Source organism: Rana temporaria, chromosome 3 (assembly GCF_905171775.1).
Source record: "Rana temporaria chromosome 3, aRanTem1.1, whole genome shotgun sequence".
Classification (NCBI taxonomy): Eukaryota; Metazoa; Chordata; class Amphibia; order Anura; family Ranidae; genus Rana; species Rana temporaria.
The window spans coordinates 65,662,899-65,687,022 of NC_053491.1; the positions used below are offsets into that span (position 1 = coordinate 65,662,899).

The 24,124-nt window shown below is 43.3% G+C and overlaps 1 protein-coding gene across 1 annotated transcript; it reads left to right on the forward strand.

Annotated features, from left to right (window-relative positions):
- The first annotated feature begins 6,796 nt into the window (after nt 1–6,796).
- MAPK6 (mitogen-activated protein kinase 6) lies at nt 6,797–24,043 on the forward strand. The gene is made up of 6 exons (XM_040342689.1): nt 6,797–6,943; nt 11,505–12,706; nt 15,807–15,951; nt 18,733–18,897; nt 18,990–19,191; nt 21,441–24,043. The coding sequence occupies exons 2-6, from the start codon at nt 12,152–12,154 to the stop codon at nt 22,537–22,539; spliced, it is 2,166 nt and encodes a 721-aa protein (XP_040198623.1). The 5' UTR covers nt 6,797–6,943; nt 11,505–12,151; the 3' UTR covers nt 22,540–24,043.
- The last annotated feature ends 81 nt before the right edge of the window (nt 24,044–24,124 follow it).

The following is a 24,124-nucleotide window of genomic DNA, read 5'->3' on the forward strand; positions in this document are numbered from 1 at the left end:
AAATAGCAGCTTTAACTATACGCCGGAAAAAGCCGACTACAGACGACAAAGAGAATGCGACGACCGCACGTACGTTCGTGGATCGTCGGAAAAAGCTCATTTGCATACCCGACGCGGAAAACGACGCAAACTCCACCCAGCGGACGCCGAAGTATTGCATCTGCGATCCGAAGGCGTATGAAGCCATACGCCTGTCGGATCTTACCCAGATGCCGTTGTATCTTGGTTTGAGGATTCAAACTAAAGATACGACGCGGGAAATTTGAAAGTACGCCGGCGTATCAGTAGATACGCCGGCGTACTTGCTCTGTGAATCTGCCCCTATGTCTCTATACCCTGTACACAGTCATTTCAGTTAAAAAAATGATTTCCTTTAGTGACCCTTTAGAGCCCATTCACACCTAGGCAGACAAATTCGCGACAAAACGCCGGTATTTTCCGCCTAGATGTGCCCCAAGATTACACCCTCTATGGAGATGGTTCCCATCTCCTAGCCGAACGCCACCTGAAAAAAAGGTCCGGGACCTTTTTTCAGGCGGCAGGCGTCAGGCGTCCGGCGTACGGCGTGGAGATGTGAACCATCTCCATAGAGGGAAATGTGTTTTCATCCCTCTGGCGGCAGCAGCGTCACACTACAGGCGACAAAACGCCTAGGTGTGAATGGGGGCTTAAAGAGGAACTGCAGTCTGCTCACATAATTTGTCATAAAACCAACTTTGCCATTCTGAAGCTTCATGGGGTTATTAGGGTTCATGCTGGTCTTTTGGTCTTTGAGCAGCATGCTCAATAAATTTGTAGTCAACTCCGGTTGGTATGTAGTGTCTTTTGTTTTTTTGTTGTTGTTTGGCTGTTAGTACATCTACCGTACATAAAACACTGTTGATTTGAAACAGGCAGCATAAGAGATGTTCACTGGCAGTTGACAGTTTGCCAACAATGCATAAAGCGTGTGACTTTTTCCTACCGATCCTTAAACATCTCAATTGTTGATATGAAATTATGTTTAAAAATCTATTTTTAGCTCCTGCTGTTTGCATGATGCAGATACTGTAAGAGAACGGCTTACAAAACACAGGGAAGTATTTAAAGTGGAACTAAACCCATCAATTTAACAGTTTCAAAAAACAGTTACATTGGCAGCATGAATGGAATGCTAACTGTCAATTTGTTTGAGCTCACAACCAAATTGTCTAACGATGATCACAACTCATGTGGTCCTAACTGATCACATGTGCAGCATGATGGCAGTTGCAGATCAAACAGAGGCTAAGATGGCAGATTCCTTGGCTAAAAAGGAATGGAGGGTTTAGTTCCGCTGCTGCAAAAATACTGACCTATAAATATAATTTGAAGTGAATGAAAGTCAGTTTTTTTTTCTATTTTTTGGATAGCGTGTGGAATGCTCACAGTGAAGACCACATATACTGTAAATATGTTTGAAGCCACTACTTCCCCCCTCTGACTACCTTTGCTGTATACTGCTTGTAAAAAAGACCCGTGCCCATACCTTATTTCAGTCCACTTTAGTCCATTCTTGTGATGCAGAGCCAGAGCTGGACAATAGGACTGAATTGCAGGAGGCATGATATCCCCCACTGGCTTCCATTGCCTATCCATCGTCGGTGCCGGTTGCTGAAAGGGACAACAGAAAGCGCCGACAATAGACCAAGGAAACCGGTGGGTGACATCATGCCTTCCAGAGATCTGCCCCTTGTGTACCACTTCATGACACAAGGGAGTTGGAGCTTCTGCATTGTGAAACTGGAGTCAATTGAAATAAGGCATCTAAAAATATCTTTCTTATCTTTTTTACCAGCACCAATGTTTACCAAGGGTAACATTGTACACTATGGACCATAAAACATTTCAAAGGCTCAGTAGATCCTGTTTTCCGCTAATGAGGCTGGATAAACACCATGGGCCAGATTCACAGAAGAAGTACGCCGGCGTATCTACTGATACACCGGCGTACTTTCAAATTTGCTGCGTCGTATCTTTAGTTTGAATCCTCAAACCAAGATACGACAGGTTATGGCTTCGATCTGACAGGCGTATGGCTTCGTACGCCTTCGGATCGTAGGTTCAATACTTCGGCGCCCGCTGGGTGGAGTTTGCGTCGTTTTCCGCGTCGGGTATGCTAATTAGCTTTTTCCGGCGATCCACGAAGGTACGCACGGCCGTCGCATTCTCTTACGTCGTCGCTAGTCGGCTTTTCCTGGCGTATAGTTAAAGCTGCTATTTCTTGGTCTATCTTTAGACTTGCCATGTTAAAGTATGGCCGTCGTTCCCACGTCGAATTTAATTTTTTTTTTTGCGTAAGTCGTCCGTGAATAGGAAAGGATGTAACTCACGTTGACGTTCAAAAAATCACGTCTGTGCGACGTCATTTCGCACAAAGCACGGCGGGAAATTTCAAAACGGAGCATGCGCAGTCGGTTCGGCGTGGGAACGCGCCTAATTTAAATGATCCACGCCCCATTTGAATTAGGCGGGCTTGCGCCGGAGGGATTTACGCTACGCCGCCGCAAGTTTACAGGAAAGTGCTTTGTGAATCAAGCACTTGCCCGTAAAACTTGCGGCGGTGTAACGTAAATGCAATACATTACGCCGCCGGAATTGTACCTGAATCTGGCCCCATGTGTTTTGAGTTTGGAGTATGTTGATGCCTGTCAAATGCACTTGAGTTGAAACGCATTCAAATACAGCCTCTGCTCCCAATTTGACAGCTGTGCAAGTACCACTTGCCTACTGGGCTTTTACCCCCCTTCCTGCCCACATTTTTATCATTTTTTTCACACAAATATAGCTTTTTCTTTTGGTGGTATTTAATCACTGCTGGGTTTTTTATTTTTTGCTAAACAGAAAAAAGACCAAATTTTTTTTTTATAAAAAGTTGTTTGTTTTTTCTCAAAATGTTGTCCTTTAATGATGTGTGCTTATGAGGCTGCACTGACAGGCAGCACTTATGGGCACCAATGAGGTGGCACTGATAGGTATCACTAGAGGGCACTGATGAGGCGGCACTAGTGGGCACTGATAAGCGGTACTGATAGGTGGCACCGATGGGCAGTACTGATTGGCACTGTTGGGTCTTCCTTTTTGGGCACTGATAAGCAGCACTGGTGAAGTGACACTTTTGAGGCACTGATAGGCACCTGATTATCAGTGTAGATGTCCCCTTTCACACTTGCTGGTTAGAGGCTCTGCCTCTCCTCACACCGTGACAGCATGAGGAAAGGAATGCGGATAACCTTCAAGTGTGTTTACATCCTAATCAGCTGTGACTAGACACAGCTGATCATGTAGTAAAGAGCCTCACTGTTATTGGCTCTTTACCCCGATTAGTGATGTGATGTGCCCTAGAGACACAGCTCACAACCGATCGCCCCCAAGGGCGATATGTGGCAAAAATGGGAGGATATCATATGGCCTCCCAGACATAGTGCACTCCCACCCAGGCGTCATATATGGCAGGCGGGAACCGGTTAATGCACAAAGACACACTGGGGGAATTCACTAATACCTTATTCACAGTGGAGCAGTGCGGGCGTTAGCGGTAAAGCGCTGCTAGTTTTAGCTGCGCTTTACCGCTGTAATAGTGGCACTTTGGCCCCCCAGAAGGGGTTAAAAGCGCCCGCTTAGCGCTGTTTTCAACTCGCTTTTAAGGCGATTTGAAAGCGGTGCCCATTCGTTTCAATAGGCAGGGGCGGTGAAGGAGCTGTGTATACAGCGCTCCCACGCCACCTCAAAGATGCTGCTTGCAGGACTTTTTTCCTGTCCAGGAAGCACACTGCCCCAGTGTGAAAGCACTCAGGTTTTCACACTGGGGCTGCAGAAGAGGCAGGTTACAGGCCCTTTTTAAAAAAAACGCCTGTAAAGCGCCTCAGTGTGAAAAGAATCTAAAGCTGCTGCCCCACTTTTCTTGTTTCCTGCACCAAATTCAGGTAGTTCCAATTTGCTTCATTTCTACGTTGGGGTGCAAAACACATGCGCCAAACTCTAAATAAAATACATAATTTAAGAAAGTGGAGTGATGTAAGACCAACTTTCTTTGGCAATGGCGGCCGGTGGAATTTTTTTTGGACGGGTGGCAAACAGTATGAAAATTGGAAAACGGGTCTCACACCCGCTTCTGATTGGCCAATTGAGAATTAGTGTTTCAACAGCGAATATTAATTTGCTGTTGTAACACACCTTGGTGGGATCGGAGCACATTCTCTGTGCCTCCAGCCCACCCTATTTTGAAACCTATTAGAACCTCTGGCTCTAATCAGGTGCTTCAAAAGATACCCTGTCGGTGTAATTCATGCGCCCGGGGCCCTGAAAGGGGCCAGACGCATGAATGGGGAGTGGCCGCGGATGCATGAATCTATTCATTGCATAACGGGGTAAGATGACCAGATTTTTTTAAATAAATGACATATATATTTTACTAGTAATGGTAACAATCAGCGACTCTCTGCCCGTTACCGTCGCTGCTTGCCTCACAGCCTGTCAAGTCTGATGCCCCGTATACACAACTGTTTTTCTCGGCAGGAAAAAAATAAATAAATTTCCGACGGGATTCCTCTCAAGCCTGCCTTGCATACACACGTTCAGGCGAAATACCACCCGGCCAAATCGCGGTCACCTACACCACGTACGACGGGACTATAAAGGGGAAGTTCCATTCAAACGGCACCACCCTTAGGGCTGCTTTTGCTGATCCTCGTGTTAATAAAAAGTTTAGTGAGAGACGATTTGCGCTTTTCAGTCTTCGTGCTTTTCAGTCCGTTACAGCGTGACGAATGTGCTATCTCCATTCCGAACGATAGTTTTACCAGAACAAGCGCTTCCATCTCATACTTGATTCTGAGCATGTGTGTTTTTTTCCCCCTCGGGAAAGCATACACACGACTGGTTTTCAAGACGGGAAAAAGGCCGCCAGGAATCCCAGCGGGGAAAAAAAAACATGTTCTCTTTTTTTCCCCACAGTTTTTCTCGTCGGGAAAACTGCGATGGAGCATACACACGGCCGGTTTTCCCGGCCAAAAGCTGTCATGCAAGTTTTCCAGAGGGGAAAACCGGTCGTGTGTACGAGGCATTAATTTCCAGGCCCCGGCTACTACTTGGTGGGGAGTGGAGGAAGATCACTCCGACAGGGAAGGCAAGGAGATAAGCAGGCAGGCGGCTGACCGAGACGAGAGCCAAGGCAGAAGAGCATACGAGCGGAGCAGCACCCGAAACTTAAGAAATATTCCCTCCGCTCTGATCATCAGAAAGGGGCACAGATAATGGAAAAAATACACCCCCTAAGCTAGTAGGAGCGGGGGGTGTAATTCAGAATTATTATTTTTTTTATCTCTGCGCTGACTGTCTTTGAAATTGCCCCAGCCCCTGTTCAAATCCAATCCGGGGACAAAACCGGGTACAGACCTGGTCCGGGGACAGTGTCCTCAATCCGGGGACTGTCCCCAGAAACCGGGGATGTCTGGTCACCCTATTTAGGGGGGTGGCATGGAGCGTGGGAGCAGCGCCCAGGCGCTCCTAATGGACAGACTGTCACTGCTCTCTGGCATACGGCGAGAGACCCTGGCACAGATTTTGCAAATCTGTCTCACATGCTTTCTAAAAGTGGGCACAACATGCACCAATATTCAGACACTAGTAGCCAGATTCATAGAGAGTTACGCCGGCGTATCAGTAGATATGCCGACGTAACTCGGAATCTGCGCCGTCGTAAGTTTAAGTGTATGCTCAAATTGAGATACACTTAAACCTAGCTAAGATACGACAGCCTGCGCCGTCGTATCTTAGGGTGCAATTTTTCAGCTGGCCGCTAGGTGGCGCTTCCGTTGAGTTTGGCGTAGAATATGTAAATGCCTAGATACGCTAATTCACGAACGTACGTGCGCCCGTCGCAGTAAAGATACGCCGTTTCCATAAGAGATACGCCGCGTAAAGATAAAGCTGCCCCCTAGGTGGCGTAGCCAATGTTAAGTATGGCCGTCGTTCCCGCGTCAAAATTTGAAAATTTTACGTCGTTTGCGCAAGTCGTCCGTGAATGGGGCTGGACGTAATTTACGTTCACGTCGAAACCAATACGTCCTTGCGGCGTACTTTAGAGCAATGCACACTGGGATATGTACACGGACGGCGCATGCGCCATTCGTAAAAAATGTCAATCACGTCAGGTCACCAAACATTAACATAAAACACGCCCCCCCATCCTCATTTGAATTAGGCGCGCTTACGCCGGCCCCATTTACGCTATGCCGCCGTAAGTTAGGAGGCAAGTGCTTTTGTGAATACAGTACTTGCCTCTCTGACTTAAGGCGGCGTAGCGTAAATATGATACGCTACGCCGCCTTAAAGATACGCGGCCCTACCTGAATCTGGCTAAAGCTTTATATACAGGTAGATGGATTTGGCACCATTTCTAGAACACACGAGACACGTTCTTATAGTCTTTATGACTTCCAGGGGCTGTGTAGAGGTGTGACTGGACTCTTTTATACTGAGCATGGCATTAGGTGTGCGAATTATACTGTACAGTGTTTGTATTACTGTAATAAGAAGATAGGAAACTGAAGTGTGTGATTGGTCATTTCTACTCAGCACATGGCGAGCAGGCAGCAGCACGGTTCTCTATAGAAGCGGCTCCTCCCACCCCAGTCATCGGCGCCCGGCTCCTCCCCCATCTTCTGACTGACGGGCGCCGATTGATTGACGCGCCGGAAGCTGTTTGAATTCTCCCGCCAGGTGACGCAATGGCCTGCAGGGGGCGTTCCGGGTGACGCAGTAGGCGGCAGATCGGGTGTCTTGCGAAGCTCCTCCCCCTCAGTAGTCAGTCAGCGTACATGGCGACTGCGGCAAAGAGCGAGAGAGAAGACGCAGGAGAAGCGGCTGAGCAGAGCGGAGTGGCCAAGTCCCGACCCTTCTCCATATGAAGCTGACGAGAGCTGTGAGTAGACGCCGTTGTGTCCCGGGAGGGAGGAAGGGACGGACTCCTGTGTGCGGTGCCCGGCTCTCCATTGTGTCACACAATAATGTGTCCGGCTAGTCCACAATGGCCGGAACCTTGTCTACACACACCGGCCGCTTCCCCAGCCTCTCCTACACCCCGGACAGACTCCCCCCTAGCACATACCGGGACCGGCGGGGGTTATAGCGAGCGCCCGGGCTCCCCTCTCCCCGGTATACCGGCTACATCCCCCCCGGGTCTATCACACCCCCGCCGCCACCTGTGTGTTTCTCACCCGGCTCCCCATACACCGAGTCACCTTCACTTTGTAGTAGAGGGGACCCGGCTGTGTCGGGGGAGACCTGCGCTTTTAGCGTACGGAGCCCTTACGTGGACGTAAATCCCGGCGTAGCGCAGATGGTGAATCGGGAGCTACGTACGTAGCGGCTTTGATTGACGTGCGGCCGGCCCAGCTGGCAGCTTCGGAATGAAGCCGGTATGGAGGGGTGGGACTTCTCTCGGCGCAGCCAATAGGAGCCTCGCATCCCCCTCTCCAGTCATCTGATTGAGCTAGGGTGACATACACACACCGCAGCCTCATTTGCATTTACTATAGAGAAAGACGAGAGGGGTGGACTAGGCGACGTGCTGGAATATGGCGGCTGTCCTATGATTCCTCCTTATCTAGGGGGTGACTGTAGCCGCCTGTTACTGGAACAAAACTGTCATGCGGTGACTCACATGGTCCGTATGTGCCGCCCGAGGGCTCGGGCTTTTCCCTCCGCTATTGTGTGCTGTCACAGCTGGGGACTTTGTTCTCCCTCCCACCACGTGTGTGGGCTGCCGGCTTCCTATTGGCCAAGCCGTGATCTCTCAGTGGGGCCAATAGAACGCCTCCGGCAGCTGTGTATATGGAATTCCCTGCAGACTGGCCGGAAGGTGCGCGTCACTGGCTACGTCACCGCCGCGTCAGCTAATTGCCGAGGTCGGCTGCTTTGTCTCCTCATCCGGGCATTTCATCACACCTAGCAGACCTGAGAATAATCATATTGGAAAATAAATATCGTTTAAAAGGGGGTTGTCTTTTTTGGGTTGTGGCATTGCTGGACTGTCCTCATGAAAATGCTCATTAAAGTGGTGGTCTGCCGGAAAATATTAACCACTTGCCTACTGTGCACATACACCCCCTTCCTGCGCAGACGAGATTTTAGCTTCCGGCACTGCGTCGCTTTAACTGACAATTGCGCGGTCGTGCGACGTGGCTCCCAAACAAAATTGACATCCCTTTTCCCCCCCCACAAATAGAGCTTTCTTTTGGTGGTATTTGATCGCCTGTGCGCTTTTTATTTTTTGGGCTATAAACAAAAAAAGCGTCAATTTTGAAAAAAAAAACACAATACTTTTTGCTAGAAGATCCCATTTAACCACTTGCCGCCCGCCAATGACATATTGACGTTGGCAAAGTGGTTGTAGAATCCTGACTGGACGTCATATGACGTCCTCAGGATTCTATGCCGCTGCACGCCCCCGGGGGCGCGCATCGCGGCGATCGTTGTTGCGGGGTGTCAGTCTCACACTCTGCAACACCGATCTCGGTAAAGAGTCTCTCACGGAGACTCTTTACCACGTGATCAGCCGTGTCCAATCACGGCTGATCACGATGTAAACAGGAAGAGCCGTTGATGGCTCTTCCTCACTCGCGTCTGACAGACGCGAGCCGATCGGCGGCTCTCCTGACAGGGGGGGGTTCGCGCTGATTGTTTATCAGCGCAGCCCCCCCTCGGATCGCCACATGGACCACCAGGGATGCCCACCCTGGACCACCAGGGAAGGGCAGATGAAAAAAAAAAAAGCTGGGAAAAAAAAAGATGCCAGTCAGTGCCCACAAATGGGCACTGATTGGCAACATAGGTAAATCAGTGTCGCCCCAGTGTCCATCAGTGCCACTCTACAGTGTCCATCAGTGCCACCCCACAGTGCCCATCCATGCCCAGTGCCCACCTATCAGTGCCCATCGGTGCCGCTCATGAGTGCCCATCGGTGCCGCCTATGTGTGCCGCATACAAGCGCCGCCAATCAGTGCCATCTCATCGGTGCCCATCAGTGCCGCCATATCAGTGCCCGTAATTGAAAGAGAAAACTTACTTATTTACAAAAAAATTTAACAGAAAAAAAAACGTATTTTTTTTTCAAAATTTTCAGTCTTTTTTTAGTTGTTGCGCAAAAAAAAAAAATCGCAGAGGTGGTCAAATACCACCAAAAGAAAGCTCTATTTGTGGGAAAAAAAGACGCCAATTTTGTTTGGGTACAGTGTAGCATGACCGCGCAATTGCCATTCAAAGTGCGACAGTGCTGAAAGCTGAAAATTGGCTTGGGCGGGAAGGTGTATACGTGCCCTGTATGGAAGTGGTTAAAAAAAAAAAAATTATATATATATATATATATATATATATATATATATATATATATATATATATATATATATATATATATATATATATTCTCAGTTTAGGCCGATACGTATTCTACATATTTTTGGTACAAAAAAAAAAAAATCGCAATAACCTGGTTTGCGCAAAAGTTATATTGCCTACAAAATAGGGGACATAATGATTTTTTTTTTTTTTTACTAGGAATGGCGGCGATCTGCGTTTTTTTTTTTTTTCCGGGACTGCAACATTATAGCGGACACATCAGACACTTTTGACACATTTTTGGGACCATTCACATTTATACAGTGAACAGTGCTATATATATATATGCATTGATTACTGTATAAATGTGACTGTCAGGGAAGGGGTTAACCACTAGGGGAAGGGGTTAAATGTGTATCCTGGGTGTGTTCTAACTGTGGGGGGAGGGGGGTGACTGGGGGAGGTGACCGATCTGTGTCCCTATGTACAAGGGACACAGATCGGTCTCCTCTCTCCCTGACAGGATGTGGAGCTCTGTGTTTACACACAGAGCTCCACGTCCCTGCTCAGTTACTGGGCAATCGCGGCCACTGGGCACACGCACTGTGTTCCCAGTGACGCGACGGGTGCGCGCGCGCCCTAGAGGCTTTAAATGACAGGACGTCATATGACGTCCTGTCGGAACAATAGAGCATTTGACGGCGGGCGGATGTTAAAGGGGTTGTAAAGGAAAAAAATAGCACCCTTTACCTGCAGATTTTTTTCACTTCCTCATTGTTCGTTTTTGCTTAGAAGTTGCTCTATTTCTTCTCTGTTCTCTTCACTTCCTGCTTGTCTGATTTTTACTGACCACCGTGAAGGGAGGCTTTACTGCGGTGGTCAGTAACATGCTCACCCCCTCTTGGGAACTACATCTGTGTGGCAGGACGCTCTCTACGTGTTAGACTTCAAGGAGGTGTGAATTACTGGGCGAGCGAAAATGCATATTGGGAAATGTAGTTCTTACATGAATGAGCGCCGCAAACCAGGAAGTGAATGAGAGAACAGAAACTAGAATGGCGGAGATGATATAGATGAAGGAATTAAATGGGTATTTACTCGTAGTAACAGAATCATTACACTATTGTCAAACCCTGGGTTAAATACTACCAGAAGAAGGCTCTATTTGTCTGAAACAAATGATAAAATTACTTATGGGTACAGTGTTGCATGACCGTGCATTTGTCATTCAAAGTAAGACGGCTCTGGAAAGGGGTGAAATTGCCCAGTACTGAAATGGTTAATGACTCAACAGTTGGGGTCCTTTCACACCGGCTGACGAACGGTCTGCTTTTTATAAGTCCGTTTACGGACTTACAATGGTTCTCTATGGATCCGGTTTTTCAGACGGAAGAAAACCCTATTTTTCTTCCGTCTGACGGATCGGATGAAGACGGACAGACGGTCCGCATTCATCCGATTCCCCATAGGGGAGAGCGGAGGAGAGACAGGGCGGTCTCTGCACTGTGTGCGGGGACTGCCCTGTCCGCCGACAGCTCAGTGGGGATTAACGGAGCAATCCCTGCTGAGCCAAACGGGCTAACGGAGCGGATCAATTACGGATCCGCTCCGTGTGAAAGAGCCCTAAATGTTTTAAGTCGGCCTCAATAAAAAAGAAATTACCTCAAGTTTCACTTTAAATCAAGTACATCCCCCTCCCTCCTGTTATGTACTGCAGTACATTTATTCTTTGCTTTTCTACTTCTTTCTCCAGGGGCTATAAACACCGCCTCCTAATTTTTTTTTTTTGTATAAAACAGAATTCAGTTTATTCCAGAATCTTCACAGCTGGCAAAGACCAAGTGATCAGTCCTCCAAGTTTACTTGTCGGTTATGAATTATTCTGGATAGATTTATCCTCTTGCTCATTCATGGTTCACCTTTCTATGGGTGCTACTGATTTGCAGTCAGCAAGGCTTTGTATTGGTTGGTGTACTGAGGAGTTACATCCCGGCGTTTAAGTGTCAGTCTAGTAGTGGAGTTTTTTTCGTGAAGCTTTATTCTTCCTGGTAACTTAGTGTAAGATTTAATTTATGGAAAAATGTGCCTTATGTTTTTAATGGATCTCTAAATGGCAATATAATTTTTATTTTTTATTTCTCTTTTAGGTGTTCTGAAAATAAGATGGATAGCAGCTTTGATTGCGATTGTGGTGAGCTGGAGCCACCTGATCATTAACGGGAGAACTCTTCTGTAATTTAAGGTCTGCCACGGTTTCCTCTTCGGATGCACTGTACACAAAAACATCAAATTACAAATTTCTAGTGCTTACCAGCACCATAGAATGACGCTGCTCAGGACCAGTTCAACACTGAATGTATCTGCACTGTGAGGAGGAAGATGATGATAGAAGCCTATATCTTGCATATTTATTCACATTTTTGTTCCATGTCAATTTGTTTTGCACATTAGAGCCACGTGCATAGTATGTCATTTCATTCCGTTTCACTTCCATTGAGTGTTTTTGTTGATGTTTGCTGGAATGCTGCATCTCTTGTGAACTATGACTACAGTCATCTTTATACAATCCAAACTGAGCTTTAGAATTGTGGCCTTTGGGATCCATCAGGCCTGGCAGGCTGTTATGCAATGAGAATTGGAGCTGACCGGTCTGAAGAAGAGCGTTTTTTTTTTTGTTTTTTTTTGTTTTTTGGTAAGGGTTTTGAAATCTTTTCTTTAGATACCAGCAGTGGTTTATCATCAGGAGTTTAGGAAAATTGAAGATTTTTTGGACGAAGGAAGTAAAGTAGCCAACATGGCAGAAAAGTTTGAAAGCCTCATGAACATTCATGGGTTTGATTTGGGCTCTCGATACATGGACTTAAAACCCCTGGGCTACGGTGGTAATGGCTTAGTTTTTTCTGCTGTTGATAATGACTGTGATAAGCGAGTGGCTGTGAAGAAAATTGTCCTGACTGACCCTCAGAGCGTCAAACATGCTCTACGGGAGATCAAAATTATCCGAAGACTTGATCATGAAAATATTGTTAAAGTATTTGAAATTCTCGGCCCTAACGGAAGTTGCATGACGGAGGATGTGAGCTCGTTAACCGAGCTGAACTGCGTGCATATTGTTCAGGAGTATATGGAGACCGATCTAGCCAAGCTTCTAGAGCAAGGCCAACTTCGTGAAGAGCATGCTAGGCTCTTTATGTACCAGCTGCTACGTGGGCTTAAATATATCCACTCTGCGAATGTGCTGCATCGAGACCTTAAGCCAGCAAACCTGTTCATAAATACTGAAGATTTGGTGGTAAGAATCGGAGATTTCGGTCTTGCACGAATCATGGATCCCCATTATTCCCACAAGGTAAGGCGTTTTATTGTCCCATATTGGTAATGTAAATAATGCTAGTGATGTTCTTTGTTTTCTGATTGGTTCTAAATATGACAGCCCAAGGCACTGCTGTAGGCTGCTCAGGTATATTTGATGTCACGTTGGAACATGGACACATGCCTCTTGTTCTAGTCCAAGGGTCTCAACATTCTAAACCAAGGGCACGTTTACTGTCCTCCAGACTTTAGAGAGGGCCAGACTGTGGCTATTGAGAGTAGAAAAGGTCCCAATGACAGTGGGGGAAAAAACAATGCCCCATTGTTGGTGTCATTGTGTCAGTGTGGAGGAATTGTATTAACCCAAATTGGCAAACGCGTACTGTTTGCCAACTTTAGACATATTCCAGTGTTTGAATCCCATAGCTAAAGATTTTATATATAATATCTAAATTTTTTTTTTCAGTTTCCTAGTTGTAACCGTCATTTTGGGGCTCATACATCTTATCGGCAAATGTTTGTGATGCACATGCTTTATTATGAAGTCTTCTTCATTATCCTCAGCAAGTGGAACCCTACTGGGGCAGCTGTGATTTTGTTTTGAGCTTCCTGCTTTAGTCTGGCACCTGGGGAGTTCTCTTCTGGCTTGGCAAATGCAGGCCAAACACCCTCTGTTGTATCTTTGGGTGGAGGACTTTAGTGCAGTATTTATTTATTTCCCCCTTTCCTTTCTGTTTGGGCCAAGTTTAATCTCTTGGCTTAATGGCTAAAATTCATGACCACGATTGGAAATGTCTGTGTAGCCTCATACAACTTCAGCAGATTCATATGGACTGTAAGCTGAAATTTTGAATAGAATTTGCTCTGGCAAAATACAAACCATTTTTATTGCACATTTACATATGAGATGAAATATGACGATCAACTCTAATTTTAGGATTCTGGTTGCCATGTGAACCATGGTCATAGGAATTTGAAGTTGTTCTGTTGTGGCAAATTGGTCACCCTTTGGGTAGCTGAGTTCCTTGGTTCTAAGCCACATTTGCACCCCCCACAGAGAGCTGAAACTTTTTGTGAACTGTAAAAACGTCCCATGCCTGTGTGGTTAGGAGGCAAGCAATGTTTGGACACAGGTGGCCATGTGGAGCACATCAGCGTTTTCAATTGTCGTTTGGAATGCTGCAAATTTTCCTAACGCCAGCCATAGATGGTTTGAATCTTGGCTGGTTCAGCAGGGATCGGCCGAAATTCGAACTATATCAGCGGGCTGATTGTATCCAAGTTGATCATTTAACTTGGGTACAACTATCTGGTCAAATTTTCAATGCGATTGTCATTGGCTCCGCAGGAGGGATTCCCTCATTGACACGGGCTATCGAGCAAATTAAAATAAATCCCCCCCCCCCCCCTTAGTGCCACCTGTAGTTGAAGGAAACAAAATCGTACCATCTATGGCCTGCCCAATTTATTTTACATTGCAGTAAATCAAGAATTGATGTGTAAAGTATAGTGAGCACATGTATTTTATGTGCTCCAGAAAGACAAAATAAAGGATATATAATTTATAGGTATAACTGGTATTTGGATTGCTTCTCCTGAAATAGGTCCATTCATTTTATTATAATAAACACTCTCCATGACGGTGTGCAATTTTCACTGATTAAAGCAAAGCTATGTGTGAATACATTCTAAACAAATGGGACTTGAGAGATTTATAAGCTGTCTGCACATCCTGTTGTGGACTGTAATTGCAGTTGTCTCAATGGATTTGTTCTGCAGTGCAGCTTGTTTAAAGATACAGCTATTGTTTTGTTACTCAGAATTAATGTGATACTATGGGTTCAGTTTTGGTGTTTGTTAAAAAAAAAAAAATGTCATACTTGCCTCCACTGTACAGTTCATTTTGCACAGGGTGGCCCTGATCGTCCTCTTTTGGGGTCTCACGGCGACTCCTCCCCGCAATATATAACTGCCTCTGGGAAGCTCTCTCCCGAGGGGGTTACCTTGCGGACACGCTCCATAGACCATAGCCGCTGAGTGTATGACTCTGCCCCGCCCTTGGTGGCCACGTCATTGGATTTGATTGGCTGCAGTGGGAGCCAATGGCTGCGCTGCTATCAATCTATCCAATGAAGAGCCGAGATGCCATGGAGAGGTCGACGCGGGATTGTGCCCACGGAAATTTGGTGCTCAGGTAAGTAAAACTGGGGGGCTGGACACTGCAAGGTGTTATTTTCACCTTCATGCATAGGATGCATTAAGATGAAAAAACACAAGGGTTTACAACCCCTTTTAATCTTCCCTTTTTAATGCTAGTTAAATGCGGGGAAAAAATGTTTTGATTGGGTTGATAGTAATGTGATCACTTATATGATCTTGATTATTATGCCTTAATTGTTAAAATGTTCCCTGGCTATACATTGCAGTAAAAGTGAACTAGTCAAATAATGCATTGATTTTTGTATGAAAAAATGCACAAGCCAGTCACCTGAAATCTTATTGTAAGAGGGTGCAATGCACAATTATCAATAGTCCCCCCCCCCCCCCCCTTGTAAACAGAGTAAAGTCAACAGAAGTGAGACGATTCCATCCTTTGACTAAAGCAGTCAGAATGCAGGTTTATGCTGGCCACGTACTGCTCAAGATTGGCCAATCCAGCAGGAATTGCTTTTGTTGGTACCACACTGAAAATTTACAGAATCTTAGCTGAGCAGTAACTGCAGTCTGAGATGCAGTCATTGTTTAGGTATCCTGACAACCCTGGAAGCAGCAGCTGACAGGGAAGATTCCTCCATCCAGGCTGTTTAGCATAGATGAAGGAACATATACCCCCACCCCCTAGGTTTGAATAGCAGAAATATTACCTATGGCTAGCCTTGCAGGAGCATTTCTAGATATAGCAGTTTGTTCATTTTAAAAGGCCTACTTCAGAAAGCATTTTTTGGAATGACTCGCTGCCCCCCTTAAGACTTGTTAACATTTATAATATAGCATCTGGTTCATCAGCATAGAATGGGAAGAAAATTGCAGTCAAGGAAACTACAACACTTTGCATTGTCCAAAATAGTTTTTATTTTTATTGCATATGGGTGCGTAAAACATGGGGGTAATCGTGACCTGTTTTTACACCTACACAGGGACACCTTTCTGAAGGACTTGTCACCAAATGGTACCGATCTCCACGCCTTTTACTTTCACCAAATAACTACACTAAGGCTATTGATATGTGGGCAGCTGGGTGCATCTTTGCTGAAATGCTGACTGGAAAAACACTTTTTGCAGGTTAGTACTACACTGGTTTTATCTGTTTTCCGAACATTGTTTGCTTCTGCATATTGGGTTTTTAGACAAGATTCGATTTAGTAAAAAATTATATTTTACTAATACTTTTTTATATATATATATATATATATATATTCTCAAAAGTGAGTACACCCCTCCATATTTTTTGTAAAACTTTTTTCTTTTTTCATGTGACAACAAGAAATTACACTTTGCTACAATGTAAGTGAGTATACAGCTTGTAGAACAGTGTCAATTTGCTGTCCCCTCAAACTAATTCAACACACAGCCATTAATGTCTAAACCGGTGGCAACAAAAGTGAGTACACCCCTAAGTGAAAATGTCCAAATTGGGCCCAAAGTGTCAATATTTTGCAGCACTGCCTTAACCCTCTTGGCCATGGAGAAGAGAAGGGATCACCGCTCCAGGTGGGTCACTATGTAGAGATGGACTGACTCAGGATACCGTGGGTGCTGTCGATGCACTGACCATGCATAAGATACGAAGAAAGAGGATGGATAGCCGCACTCCAATGACCAAAACGGTTGTCTTTTATTCAAAAAAACACAGCAAGTACATCACTTCACAAGGTGCAACAAAGGAACAGGTAGATAGCCGACGCGTTTCGCACTGAGCTAGTGCTTAATCATGGCTAGCCTCTTGGCAACTATGCTGCAGATCAGTTTCAGGGTCTTGGCCATCTTCTTATAGCCTAGGCCATCTTTATGTAAAGCAACAATTCTTTTTTTCAGATCCTCAGGGAGTTCTTTGCCGCGAGGTGCCATGTTGAACTTCCAGTGACCAGTATGAGACAGTGAGAGCGATGACATCAAATTTAACACACCTGCTCCCCATTCACACCTGAGATCTTGAAACACGAACGAGTCACATGACACTGGGAGGGAAAATGGCTAATTGGACTCCATTTGCACATTTTCACTTGGTATACTCGCTTTTGTTGCCAGAGGTTTTGAGATATCAAATTGCATGACAAGTCGCAGCCTATTGGAGGCAATCGGTGTGACACTGTGCGGTGCCGCACTGATTTGCAAAAGTAGTTCCTGCAGTACTTTTGCTGATTTCAAATACGATTTTCAATAGACATCTGTGCATGAAGCCACACAGATGTCCAAGTAGCAGCTGAAATCACGCTGACCTTGCTACTTTGAAATCGCGCTACTTCAAGTGAACTAGCGAGATTTCAAAGTAGCATCAATGTGAACCAGGTCCAATGGTGTGTTGATTTATTTTGAGGGGACAGCAAATTTACACTGTTATACAATCTGTACACTCACTACTTTACATTGTAGCAAAGTGTAATTTCTTCAGTGTTGTCACATGAAAAGATATAAAAAAAATATTTACCGACACGGGAGGTTTTCATTTTCCTCGTTTTTAAAACTGCATGTTTGAGGCCTTGGCTCCTGGGTGTGGCTAGGAGGTGGTGACTAGCCACTGAGGCGTATGGTAGAGCTATATGCTACCCCTATATTATATGCCAAACATTCATAACTTTTTTTTTTTTTTTACTGTGCAGCAAGCTTGGGGTTTTTGTGTTTTGTTTTTAACTTGCATATTTTTCTTTTGTTTTTCAAGCCGGGGTATGCCCAGAGGTTTTGTTTGTTTTGTACCTTTTTTCAAACAAACTAGTAAGAATTTGCAAAAATAAATGTACGAAGTAGCTGTTATCTATGTGGTTTGCGTTATGCTATATTATCACTGTCCGCAATAGATGTATTTGTACAGATATTTAACATAAGTCAGTAGTTGATGTATCTATTCACCCACATTCTGGTGTTTTTCTTTGTGCCCCTTTTCTATCTATACATTCTGGTGTTTTTACCTCTCCAGTGTGTTCTTGGCTGGCAGTACAATACCTTATTCAGTTACCATCCCTGCTTTGGTCAGTTTGAATAAGAGCTTGACGTTTTAGCCTCCATTTCCAAATTTGTAAGGAAGAATTTTGAAGTTGAAGCAAAGATTATCATTTTGTATGATGACTGCTTCAAGGATGGTCTGTAAACCTTAGTTAACAAAGTGGTAAACTGTTGCTCACTTCTAGGATTACCATTGGTGCGTGCCATATTTGCGTGCGTGCGTATTTAATCACTTATGCATTTTATTTTTTGCGCTATAAACAAAAGAGCGACAATTTTTTTTTTTTTTTTTTTTTTTTTTTTTTGCTATAATATCCCCACATAAAAAATGTGTTCATTAGTTTAGTCTACATATTTTTGGTAAAAAATTGGCAATAAGCGTATGTTGTAGCATCTCTAGGGGATATAATTATGGCTTTTATTTTTTCTAGTAATGGCAGTGATCTGCAAAATTATTTTTGGTATAAATATGTACTGATTACTGTGTAAAATGTCACTAGTAGGGAAGGGGCTAACACTAGGACGATCAAGGGGTAAAATGTGTTCCCTTTATGTGTTCCCTTGATGTGTTCTAACTGTATGGGGATGGGACTGACTGGGGGAGGAGACATATCGTTGTTCCTACTTGGTAAGAACAATCAATTTCTCCTCTCCCCAGACAGAACAGGGATTTGTGTGTTTTATATACACACACGAATCCCCATGCTGGCTTTCGTGCACGCGTTTGCACCAGCCGGCCGCAAGCATCTGGTCCCCTGCCATGCATCGGGTGCGCACACTCTAAGAAGGGGAAGGAGTTTCCGTACAGGATTTTGCCCAGCCGTGCCATTCTACCTCAGTATATCTACGTGAGGCGGTCGGCAAACGGTTAACAAAAAACATTTTTTTTTTTCCTTTTAAAAGGTGCACATGAACTTGAACAGATGCAGCTAATTCTGGAGTCTATACCTGTTGTTCATGAAGAAGATAAACAGGAGCTTCTCAACGTAATCCCAATCTTTATCAAAAATGATATGACTGCGCCACATACTCCTTTAACACAGCTACTTCCTGGGATCAGTCCTGAAGGTAAGCTTTTAATAACTTTTTTATAATTTTAGTAATTACACTTTTTCATTTAATTACCACAAATGCAATTACCTCCTTATATCCTTTAACAGCTCTAGACTTCCTGGAGCAAATTCTGACATTTAGTCCTATGGACAGACTAACCGCAGAAGAAGCTTTGTCCCACCCATATATGAGCATCTATTCTTTCCCTTTGGATGAGCCAGTTTCACACCATCCTTTTCACATTGAAGATGAGGTAGATGATATATTATTGATGGATGACAACCACAGCCATGTCTATAATTGGGAAAGGTAATATTACTAAAATGCTATATTAAACTGATGTGAGCGCACTTTTAAAGTTTTTAATTAGCGGCTTTGTTGCTGGTCCAAAGAAGTTTCACTACAAGCACTCCACAAAGTTAGATAACCAATACTTGCCTGTGTAGAACCACCACAAGAGATGGGATATTCAATAAACCCCAAAATGTCATACCAGTTGGACCATGGCCCTGGGAAGCTGTAACTCCAATCTTCGCTGTTACACATGGGTTCGTTTTAGGGCTGGTTCACTGCATTTTTATTCTGTATTAAAAACGCATGGATTCCAAAGGCCCTAGTTCACACCAGTGCAGTGTGTGTTCCAGTGCAGTCAACAAAAGTAATCTGGAACATGGCAAAACGCAAAGCTAAGCATATGTCCTCGGTTGATATAAAGAAAAGGTGTGGGGGAGTACTGGAACACATCAAAAATGCGCATACTGGAAAGCGGACATTGCGATGGGAACTGGTCCTTGATCTTTTGCTGGGTGCTTGTGGATGAACTACTTTGAACTTTAAAAATTCTTTGGTACAATATAATGTAAAATGTGATGTTTTTGGTCTTTCATCATTTAACTACATTTCACATTTGTGCACATCTAATATTCTCAGCAGAGCATCAAACCGTTTTGTTAAACCCTAGTGAAAAAAATGATCATGGATATATATTTTGAGTAATCGATTGTTTTTAGAGCTTTTATATCACTTTGCAGTTCTATGCATTTAAAGTGCAGTTAAAACAAACAAAAAAAAATCTTCCCCCTTCAAGGCAATGTCCTAATGTGCTAGTATGCATACTAGCACATTATGAGAGACTTGGCTAATAACGAAGGCCTCCAGCGGCACGATGTCACCACTAACGGGGCTTCTATCTTCACCCGGTCTTCTGAGTTTGTGATCTCCAGCTACATGAGTGGCCGGGGGTGTGATGTTGTCCCTCCTGCGCATGTGCGTGGGAGCCGCTGTTTGCAGCACAGGCTCTGAAGGTCCAGCATGATGTGCCAGAACTTCAGAGCACATGCAATAGCGACGTCACTGGCTGCGTGCAGTAGGAATATCTTTCTAAACCTGCACAGTTTAGGAGATATTCACAGTACCCATAGGTAAGCCTGATTTATAGGCTTACCTGTAGGTACAAGTGGTAAAACGGAGTTTGCTACCACTTCAATACAGGTGAGTAGCAACCCGTGTTTAGGAATTTGTTCCTTTTCACTGCATACTTCATCAAAAAAATACATCTTAAAAGGAAGTTTCTGGTTTGAAAAGAGTGTGGGTCTAATTTTCACTTTGCTATAATTTTTTTTTCCTCCAACAAAACCAGTAGCAGACATTGGCACAGCATGCCATTTTTGTAAAGCTGTTCTACACATACCTGGTTCAGACCTATGCATTTTGTAGCATGTTTTCAGTTTTGCAGAAATGCATTAGTCCATTTAACATGGTTTCCTATGGGATGTAGTTCACATCTGTGCATTTTATGGAAAGGGCCAGGGACTTTCTAGTTTTTGGTTCCATAGACTTCAATGGATGAAAAATGCACCTGGAATATGCAAACTGCATAGGTGTGACTCAGGTCTAAAGCAGAAGCACATGTAGTAGGTGCTGATGACTCGGAGGTAAATGCAAGATTTTAGCATAAGAATTGCAAGCATCCATATCAAAAGGTATTTGAGTCCTCGGCCACTCATTTTTAAGTTTCAATACCTGTATGCCCAGTAGTAAGGGCAGAATTTGCTCATTGCCATTCCTTAACAAATATACTTTGTAAGTCGATTAAAAAAAAGATACCTAATGCACACAGTGCTACAGGAGACTGGGGCAATCTATTGATTTAAAGCAGTATTAAACCAAAGGCAAACTTTTATTATATTGCAGCTTACCAATTCTTAGATGTGATGGCTGCATTCATTTTCTCTTTTTTAGTCTTTCTGCTATTTTCATCTGGTGACCTAGCCAGTAAGTCTGTTTTTTTTTCAAGCAGAAAAGCTCTCTTGCAGTTAGAGGGGTGACACAGACCATTTAACACTGTCAGGGGTGCAAGTGATCGGCATTTATTTATGTAAAATCTTTTTCCCAATAGGGAAAAACAATTTTCTGTAACTGAATATAAATGTATTAGCTGGAATTCAGCTTAAATTTGTTACTGTATTTAAATCTGCTAGTACTTCTAACGCGCCCATGCTCTGGATAGTGTTTGGGGTGAAAGCTGTAGTTTGATGGCATTGTTTATCCTATTCTAGATATCATGAGAGCCAGGATTCTGACCATGATTGGCATACCCATAATAATTTTGAAGCTGATGAAGTTCAACGTGATCCAAGGGCTTTTTCGGATGGAAGTGATGAGGAAGAGGTTCAGGTGGATCCTCGCAAATATCTAGATGGAGATCGAGAAAAATATCTGGAAGATCCTGCATTTGATCATTACTTCTCTGCTGAGCCTTCTTGGCAGTACCCAAATCACCACGAGAATAAATATTGTGATCTTGAGTGCAGCCATACATGTAACTACAAAATGAGGTCCTCATCTTACCTAGATAACTTGGTGTGGAGGGAGAGTGAGGTCAACCATTATTATGAGCCAAAACTTATTATCAATCTTTCCAACTGGAAGGAGCAAAATAAAGAGAAGCTAGATAAGAAGGGGAAATCAAAATGTGAAAAGAATGGTTTAGTGAAGGCTCAGATAGCCCTTGAAGAAGCATCACAGCAGCTAGTTGAAAAAAGGGAAAAACGCAAGGAGTTTGACTTTGATTCTTTCATAGCAGGTACTATTCAGCTTAGTCTGCAAGATGATTCTTCCAGTGTTGACAAGCTCAATGACTTGAATAGCTCGGTAATACAAATTGAATACAAGTCCTTAATATCGAAGTCTGTAGGCCTGGAAAAACAAGAGAAAGGCATGGTCAACCTAGCACAGTTGGGTGTGCGAAACCAAAATTCTTGGGACAGTCAAATCGTAACTGGTGAAGACTGCTTCCTCCTAAAAGATCAGTTTTGTTGTGAAGTAAGGAAAGATGATCACAATCAGAAGGAAATCACTTACACAGGTTACCTAGACAACTTGTTCAGTAGAAAGGAAGAGCCAGAAGTGTCAGACCCCGAGCCAGCAGAAGAAGAAGGAAAAGATAGCCGCAAGGAAAATGAGGAAGGCTTACCAAATTTTAGTGATGACATTCTCCTTAGTAAGCAGCTGGATTGTATAGGGATTCCCCAATTCCACAATCCTGTTGGCTCACCCCTCAAATCAATACAAGCCACATTGACGCCTTCTGCAATGACATCCTCTCCTCAAACCCCCCACAAAGCCTACAGCAGCATTCTAAAACATTTAAACTAAAACACTTTTTGATTTATTTAATTTTTTTTTATTTACACTTTTTTTTTTTTTTTTTGTCTTTTCATACTTGAATTGTATTTTAGTATGTATTTAAATTTAGTTGTGTTTATCATTGTTTTTACAATTACAAACTACTTTCTACATATTCATTTTAAACTGGCATGACATTTGCACACAAGGATTAAAAAAAAAAGAAAAAAAAAAAGATGCAATGTAGGGTGGAGACAGGAAATATGCACTAACTGAAGAAAAACCTAAAAATCTGTTATGTTTCTAAATATTATCTTGCCTTGATGTTAACACAGTGAGACATTACTTACCTTCATGGAGATGTCAGTTTTATATTTATTTTCTAAGCTAGGTCTTTGTGTTTTTTAGCTTTTCTTCTTTTTTTTTTTTTTTTTTTTTTTTTTTTTCATATCCATTTCTTGAAACACATGATACCAGCAGCAACTGAATGCCAGATTTTGGTACGCATGTGTTATCTACCTCAAGGTAACAACAGTTTGTGGCTGTATATTTGCCACCGATAGTGCTATCCATCACGCACCTCTTTTAAGCCAGCATTATTGTAGTAGCTATTCTTGAAATGAGAAAATTGCAGAAATATTTATAAATGTTTTTGACTGCATCCTATGTAATGAAGTGTTTTTAATATGCAGTATTTTTATTTATTAAATTCACAACGCGTGTCAATATGGCACCTCAGAATGGCTTAGATTGGCAAATGGACATCTTGGCATCTAGCTGTCAAAATACAAGCATGCCATTATTATTCAGGCAGGTGTTAAAGAATTAGTTAAGTAAGACATTGGGAAGAGCAGTAATGATTTGCAGTACTTCATAATAAAAAAGATTTTTACCTTACAATGGTCAGATCAATTGAATATTCTAAATGGGTTGCTATGAACTGCTGCCCTGTACATGTTGCCCTTTGTCTTCTTAAATAAGCCCTTTGGAATATGACAGTTGGACTGTTAAAGGTTGTCCAGATCTAGTGGAGACATTTAATTTATAGTTTACATTGTACAGTTAGCCTGCATATTAACAGGTCATTGTGTTCTCGCTTCATTCTTCTTTTTTTTTTTTTTTTTTCCACTCTTTCATTTCAAGGAAAGTGCTCACTGTGTATAGGAATTTTTGTTTTTTCAAAGTGCTTGACCGATCTCTAAAAAACATAGGAACCTTGTAAAAGTTAAATACTCCTAGAAACTTTTTTAACTTTTTTTTTATTTTATTGCAATGTTAAAAGCGTGCATGGAATTATGGTACAACATTACTGTAAGTTAAGAGTTGATGTAAGGTTTTTTTTTTTTTGGCTTTTACTGTATGTTTTTATGGATTCTTTATTTTTATTTTTTTTTGTTTGTTTTCAAACCTGCATGAGAAGAAAAGCATGTAGTATCTCAATTCTCTGCAAACTTGTTTGCCTCTGAATTTTGCATACTATTTATGTACTATCATTTCCCCTATTTAAGAATAATAAAACATGGCCAGCAAGAAATGTCATTATTTTTTTTTGTGTCTCTTATTAAAACTGCATTGCTATAATTAACATTTTCTTAAAGTGAAACTAAAGTCTTTT